At 41.6% G+C, this 8,004-nt stretch overlaps 1 protein-coding gene across 6 annotated transcripts in view; it reads right to left on the bottom strand.

The window, feature by feature from the left end:
- Positions 1–3,093, bottom strand: part of LOC122560853 (tektin-3-like) — a 79,288-nt gene extending 76,195 nt beyond the window's left edge. The window contains exons 1-2 of one of the 6 annotated variants that reach the window (XM_043712020.1): positions 2,929–3,093; positions 1,417–2,102 (exon numbers count right to left, since the gene is read on the bottom strand). In XM_043712020.1, the coding sequence (XP_043567955.1) occupies positions 1,417–2,102; positions 2,929–3,079 (837 nt within the window). In that variant the 5' untranslated portion in view covers positions 3,080–3,093. Of the gene's footprint in view, positions 1–1,416; positions 2,103–2,418; positions 2,656–2,928 lie in introns of those variants that run through there. The other 5 variants (XM_043712022.1, XM_043712025.1, XM_043712024.1 and 2 more) reach the window with 5 other exon arrangements.
- Positions 3,094–8,004: the final 4,911 nt, after the last annotated feature.

The raw sequence follows: 8,004 nt of genomic DNA, 5'->3' as shown, positions 1-8,004 counted from the left end.
TCATTTAGTATCTCCCCCATTTTCTGCATCTCCACACAAAGGCCACCTTGCTGATCTTTGAGGGGCCATATTCTCTCCCTAGTTGTCCTTAATATATTTGTAAAATCCCTTTGGATTGTCCTTAATTCTATTTGCCAAAGCTATCTCATGTCCCCGTTTTGCCCTCCTGATTTCCCTCTTAAGTATACTCCTACTGCCTTTATACTCTTCTAAGGATTCACTCGATCTATCCGGTCTATACCTGACATTAATGTCATATTTTACGTTTTACGCAAATCTTTTTTTCATAAATAGATTTTGATTCTCTTCTTTCCTTTCTCAATGTTCTCCTGTTCTTTTGTGTTTGCAACTGTATTATGAACCTGGCAACTATCCATCTTTACTGGTTGATTTATAACTGCTTCCTTAGTCATTCCGCAAACTCCAACTTGGGTGGCTTTTCCTTTCCTCTCCCGTCCAAACAGAAACGTATTTAATCTGTACCTGAAATATCTCATTCATGATAGCTTACCCTTGCCCAGTTTCTATTTTACCTGCCAATCTTTGTTTCCAATTCACCTGGGTCAGACCACTTTTCAGCTTCATCGATATTTGCTGATTTCTGGTTGAATGCCTTCATTGTTTTAATGCTTCTGATCCCTTGGCATAACTTCTCCAAATCTGATGATTTTGTAAACACTCTTCCTCAAGCACTCTGCCACATGTTTGACATCATGCCCCAGGTATTTTAGTTTGTTACATGTTTTGCACAGTATGAGCAAATTCATTTAACGACTAATTAAACTCCATGTTAAGTAATCAAGAAGGAAAAGTCCTGTGTATCCCATACAAGAGAAAATGCAAAAGCCATAAAGTGCATTGGATATTGGATATCACTATGGTATTATTTCCGTTCACTAAACTTTTAATTTTAATAGTTAATGATCCTTTAGAAGAATGTGACATTTACCAATTTAAATAATTTTATAAATTTGTATGCCCACACAAGTTAAACACAATCTTCTCCATCAAACTATGTACCAAACATCATTCTGCCTGTTCAGATTAATTTAATATGTAAAATAATCACATTAACACCAAAGTAATGAATAATCAGGAAATCAAGAGAGTAATAATTCAAAAGGGCTTAAATTATATCATGAACTCAAAAACCAAACCCAAAGTTGTTTTGGTTAACACCTGAAATCACCTACAGCTATATTTTTAAAAATCCAGACTGAAAGCTGCCCTATAAAATTAAAGTTATTTAGTTTTAAAAGTCAAGAGACTTTGGTTTAGCTTTCTGACAAAAGTGAATGTCAGTGTTAGGTGCCATTGGTATGTATTTGATCTCATACTGAAGGACCAATGATTGTGATGTCATTACCAAAACCTATCAAGAAACAATCTACAGCTGATAAGGGTTATCACTCTGACCTGTAGGTGCGCATCTGTCTCTTCTAATGCTTTCTCCACTTTTTTCTTCACTTGACTGAGAGCGTGCGTCTCCATGATAATTTGGTCAAGTTCATGATCAAGCTCAGATTTCCAGAAGCTGATGTCTTGCACCCTCTCTCCAATGTTGTTGCTGGTGTCATTCTGGATCTTCCTTGTCAGCTGAGCCTTGTCCTGGATGAGTCTGGTCGTGTCCTCCCTGAGCTTCTCAGCATTGTGCCTGGAACATTCGGATTGCTTGTAATTGTTGTGGTTGGACTCCACCCATTCACCTTGGGTGTATCTGCTGAACAGGGCAATACGGTTAGAGGTACCCGGGGCACACGGATCCATCGAAGGGCATGGATCTATCACAGAGCAAGGATTAACGACAGGGCAGTTTACTGGTGGCCGGGGTGTTATTGCAGGGCATGAATGCATGACAGGGTAAGAAGGCACGGGGCAGTTGATGATAGGACCCCCGGTCACTGATGGGCAGGAGGTTATTGGTGGATAAGATGTCATCACCGGGTACTGCCTCCCACACAAATTTCTAGTGTAGGGTCCAAGGGTGGTATTGACACCTGCCACCTTGTAGTAGGTGCTGGGTCTCCATGGCAAGTTGACACTACTGCACCTTGTCTCCAGATCTGCTGTACAACATCTGCCATACATGGTGACCACAGTTCCTAGAAAACAAACGGTTATCCTATTAGTTTTGGAATTGTGACAAATCACTATCTCTGCAGTCCTAAGACAAACTGAGGCTACCAAGGCTTGAAATTAAAAGAGAGAGACAGAGAGACAGAGAGAACGTCAAACTAGGAAACGCTAAGCAATAACTGGTCAAGCCTCATCCAATTATAGTAATGACATAATGTGGTTATCATAAAACTTTCTTGCGATGCATTATGACATACGCAACATCATAAAGCTGGCTAGTAAAATAGCAGCTCATTATGAAACTCTCGAAATCCTCCTCCCCCCACCACCAGCCATACTGACATTCTCGCAATTAGTCCAGATCCAGTGTTTAAAACGGCGCCAGGTCTGGTCTGCAGATGTGGACTGCACCTAGTGCAGATGTTCTAACACACGGACATTAACAAAAATCATTAATCACATCACAAACATGTAGAGGGGCGTCCATGCCTCATAGCGAACCACTTCCGAGTTAACGGGCTTATTATAACCCCATGAGCTCACACGTAGAAGTAAACGGGAGCGCTGCTGCATCTTTCTGTCTGATATCGCTGTGTGTGAGAGAGAGAGAGAGGGAGGGAGAGAGAGAGAGAGAGAGAGCTGATCCGATACTGCTACATCTGTGCTCAGTGCAGATGTGCTCTGGAGCTGCCGGTTGCTATGGACGCTGCAACATCCCCGACCTTAGCAACTGCAGCCAGTTGCATGGAGCGCAAAAGGTTGGCAGAGGGGAGGACTGGAGAAAGCCAAAGTGGGAGTAGAAAATAAAAATCACGAAGCCCGGGATGAGACGGCTTGCAGCAAATTCCCTACTCGAGTCAGGGGCTCCAGCTCTCTCCTCCATGTTGACGCCTCTAGCAGTCACTGAGAAAATGATTGATGTGAGAGAGGGGTTGAAGTGAACGGTATCCGCTGCCCATTTGCCAGGCATCCACTCCCCCACCTTCAGCCTGAAGCTTTTCATATCTCGTGTATATTTTGTGTGTCAGATCTGCAGTCACTGCTGAAGCAGCTGCCCCCGGTTCTCATTCTCCCCCCCAAGCCTCCCGCTCCTAGTGAATTTTGACCTTCTCTCTGAGAGGAAAGCGCAAATGAAGAGCTTGAGGTGCTTTTTCGGTTATCACTTGTTTCCATCCTCCAGCCAACCTGGCTGCCCTCCCTCTCTCTCCCTCTCCATCTCAATCAGCTGTTGGCACTGGCTGCTATTCTCACAGAGCCACTCAGAGTTCAGCAGAAAGCTGACCCCATCCCAGACTCCCTTGGACTGTGAAACTGCTCTATTCACTTAGATGCACAGGAGCCCCTATTGAGTCTAGCTTTGAAAGCCACTTGTTTATATGCCCACGGGGAGGCTAAAGGCCAGTGCACAGAAGTGGTTAAGTGCAAATTGCAACAGTCATATAGAATAGTAGAACAATTATAAAAGTAAACTTAAATGTGTGTAAAATATGCATGCAGTGGTGTAACGTAGTAATAATGTTGAGAGTTGGTGGTCAGCCTTGATTGCCTGAATAAATATTTGGGCTAATTTCTAGGTAGATGGGTGGTTCTTGCCAAGTACTTCTCACCTCTTTAAAGCGCACACTCACATGTCAATATAGCTGAAAGTCAGGATGTTGAAGCATCTAGTCATAAAGTCACAGAGATGCACAGCATGGAAGCAGACCCTTCGGTTCAACTTGTCTATACCAACCATTCATCCTAAACTAATCTAGTATCGATAGCCACAACCACCTGATGAATAGGCAGCACTCAGAAGGCTAGTGCTTCCAAATAAATCTGTTGGACTATAACCTGGTGTTGTGTGATTTTTAACTTTGTAATCTAGTCCCATTTGCCAGCACCCAGTCCATATCCCTCCAAACCCTTCCTATTAAATACCCATCCAGATGCCTTTTAAATGTTATAATTGTACCACCCTTCACCACTTCCTTTCATTCCGTACACACACCACCCTTTGCATGAAAAGGTTGCACCTTTAGGTCTCTTTTAAATCTTTCCCCTCTCACCCATGACTCATACCAGGGAAAACACCTTGTCTATTTACTCTGTCATTGCCTCTCATGGTGTTATAAATCTGCACTGGTCAAGACAAATGCAAGATTTCCAAATTTCAAACAATCAAAACAATTTATACCAGCAGAGTAAGAAAGGCTGATGATCATTCAACAAGTCAGCTCTGATTGGTCAAGGTGTCACCATGTAGAATGCTATGGGGAACTACAGGTCATTCTGCTATAATGAGCTTTTCATTAAGGCGAATTTGCTATAACACCATTGACAAACACCATGCTGTTTCTAAAGCATGAACTTTTAAGACATGTGTCAGATGTAACATGATTACATCGCCAACACTTTAAGCACTGTTTCTAAAGGATGATTTTTCTATAATGTGGTGTTGCACAAGAATCCAACCACTGCGTTATAGAAGAGATACTTGTATATGCCTCCCATCCTTCCAGATACATTTAAGCATACAAACAAGGAGCAGGAATAAGCCATTCAGACTAACTTGCCATTCAACAAAATCATGACTGAACTGACTTTAACCTTGAATCCTCATTCCTGTCTATCCTTGATAACCATTCAAAACATTGCTTAACAAGACATGAAGCAACAATTCCTTTAGGATTTGACAGTTGCTTTGGCTTCTTTCTTAATTGTATGCGTTCGGGAACATTGCCCAGAATTGTGCGCAGTATTCTAGGAGCGGCCTCACTGGTGTGCTGTACAGCTGCAGCATAATGTCCCACTCATGTTCTCAGTGACCTGATTGATGAAGGCAAGCATGCTAAACACTTTCATCACCACCCTGTCTACCTGCAACTTCACTTGGGTCTAAATCATTTGGAGAGGCTGAATAGGCTGGGGCTTTGTTCCCTAGTGTGTCGAAAGCTGAGGGTTGACCTTATAGAAGTTTATAAAATCATGAAGGGCATGGATAGGGTAAATAGACAAGATCTTTCTCCTAGGGTGAGGGAGTCCAAAACTAGAGGGCATAAGTTCAAGGTGAGAGGGGAAAGATATAAAAGGGGCCTAAGAGGCAACTTTTTCACACAGAGGGTGGTGCGTGTATGGAATGAGCTGCCAGAGGAAGTGGTGGAGGCTGGTACAATTACAACATTTAAAAGGCATCTGGATGGGAATATGAATAGGCAGGGGTTAGAGGGATATGGGCCAAATGCTGGCTAATGGGACTAGGTCAGATTGGGATGTCTGGTCGGTGCAGACGAGTTGGACCAAAGGGTCTGTTTCAGTGCTGTATGAATCTATGACCTTAAGACTATCTAACTTAACCTTGAAAATATTCAAGTGCTCTGTATTAACCACTTTTCTGCAAAGACTTTGTAAGACCCATGACCCTCTGTGAAGAAACAATTTGCCTAACTTCCCTTTTAAATGATGGCATCTGATTTTTAAGCAGTGAGCTCAACTTCTAGATTCTCCCAAAAGAGTAAACATGCTTTCCACATTCAACCTGCCACGACCAGTCAGGATCTATATAGTTCAATCAAGCCTCCTCATATTCCAATCTGCAGCAAATTTCAATCCAATCTGTCCCACCTTTTTTCATAATTCAAGCCTCTCATTCCTTGTAAATCAAAAATGTTGTAATGCTTGAATATATTCCTCTTGTTTGCAGAGGACGAGTCCTTGTGTATATGGCTTCTAGCAAATGTAAATGAAGCACATTAAGGATTTAATTAATTGCCTTGAATTGGTTGGACTGTTCATATTCATTGTTTATCTCATTGCAATCCTTTGTTTACTGATTTTGTTTGTTGGACAAAAATAAAAATTCATAATAGTATACCCAATTTTTGTGCCAGTGGAGCCAAGAGTACAAACCCCTGATTGTTATTACTCCTGATCACAGAATAGAATCATAGAATTCTTACAGTGTAGAATTCTTACAGCCCATTCAGTCCAATTGACCCTCTGAAGAACATCCCACCTCTATCCCGGTAACCCTGCATTTTCCATGGCTAATCCACATGGACTATACATCCCTGGATACTATAGGCAATTTAGCCAATCCACCCTCAAGCACACACCTTTGGACTGAGGCAGGAAACTGGAGCACCCAGAGGAAACCCACGCAGACATGGGGAGAATGTGCAAACTCCACACAGACAATCACCCGAGGTTGGAATCAAACCAGGACTTCTGGCGCTGTGAGGCAGCAGTGCTAACAACTGCGCCACCTTGTCTCATTATGCCATGTCCCTTCTCTTTTTTCCCCATCATCTTTAATACATATAACCAGCAGGATCAGCACAATAGAAGAGATTGGTAGAAGCATTCAGAAGTATGCCAAATGTAATAATGCTTTGTTGAAACTCAAACCTCAAGGTATTATGTTTGCATGTAAAGAGCACTTGCGATGAGATAGGTGAATGAAGAGAACAAAAAGTTGTAAACTCATATAATATGTTTGCAATTAGAGATACATGGCTGCTGACTGACCAAGGCTGGGAACTGAACATCTAAGGAGTTTAGCATTCAGGAAGTATAGGATGAAAGCAAAAGGACTTTAGGTGTCATTGACAATGAAAGATTAAACCAGTGCAATAATGAGAAAGAATATAGGAGCAGAAAATCTAGACTTGGGCACAATCTAGCAGGAACTAAGGAATAACAAGTGGTGGAAAACATTTGTGGGCATTGTCTATAGAGCTCCAAACAGTAGTGGTAATGTAGAGAATGGCATTAAACTGGAAGTTAGAGATACAAGTTACATGGGTGCCACAGTAATCTGCATATCTTTAATCTACACAGAGACTGGGCAAATCCTATTAGCAATAATATACTGGCTGGTGAACTCCTGGACCGTGTACAAGGTTTTTTTAAATCAGTACATCACAGAACCAACTAGAGAACACGCTACCCTAGATTTAGTTTTGACCAATGTGAAGGATTGAATTACTAATCTTATTCTGAGAGATCTTTTAGGAAGAATTGACCGTATAAATCTTCATTGGGATGAAAAGTGGAATAGTCCAATTCAATACTAGGGTCCCAAATGTAAACAAATGTATAAGGGGAAAGTTTTTTTCATTTGTTCAAGGGAAATGGGCATCACTGGCTAGACAGGCAATCATAGCCACCTTGAGAAGGTGGTGATAAACTGCCTTCTTGACTCACTGAAGTCTATTTGGTGTAAATGCCTCCACAAAACTGTCAGGAAGGAAATTCTAGGATTTCAACTCAGTTACATTGAAGGAACTATTTTATTTCTAAGTCAAGATAGTGAGTGACTTGGAGTGGCACTTGCTAAAGTTTGTTGTTCTCATGTATCTGTTGTCCTTGACCCCCAAATGGAAATGGGGTTGGATGGTGCTATCTGAGAAAACTTGGCGAAAACAGTGACCTTCTTCAGAACTGAGCTTCTTCTATTTTAATTTCAGATTTCCAGCATCTACAGTTTTTTGGGATTCTATGACTGGTCCTGCTCAGTTTCTGATCAATGGTAGCCCACAGGATATTGATAATAGGGAGATTGTCATACCATTGAATGGTTAGATTCTTGCTTGTTGGGGGTGGTCGTTGCCTGACACTTCTATAGCATGACTCTAACTCACTACTCATTAGTCCAGACCTGGATATTGTCCAGGTCTTGCTGTATTTGGGCATGGGACTACATCAGTATCTGAAGAATCGCAAATTGTGCTGAACATTGTGCAGTTATCAAAAATCACTTTTGATAATTGTGCTGGGAAACTCGTTGGAAAAAATGACAGTGAATAGCTCAAGGTTAATAGATAAGGAATGACTGCATACATTTCAACAGTTATACATTGGAGCATTTTGGAGGTAACTCAGTAGAATAGATGAAGGATGATCAGGGGATGTAGTGCATTTGGATTTTTCAAAAGCTTTTTATAAAGT

The sequence above is a fragment of the Chiloscyllium plagiosum genome, chromosome 21, assembly GCF_004010195.1.
Source record: "Chiloscyllium plagiosum isolate BGI_BamShark_2017 chromosome 21, ASM401019v2, whole genome shotgun sequence".
Taxonomy (NCBI): Eukaryota; Metazoa; Chordata; class Chondrichthyes; order Orectolobiformes; family Hemiscylliidae; genus Chiloscyllium; species Chiloscyllium plagiosum.
This window is presented reverse-complemented; position numbering and strand designations above follow the sequence as displayed.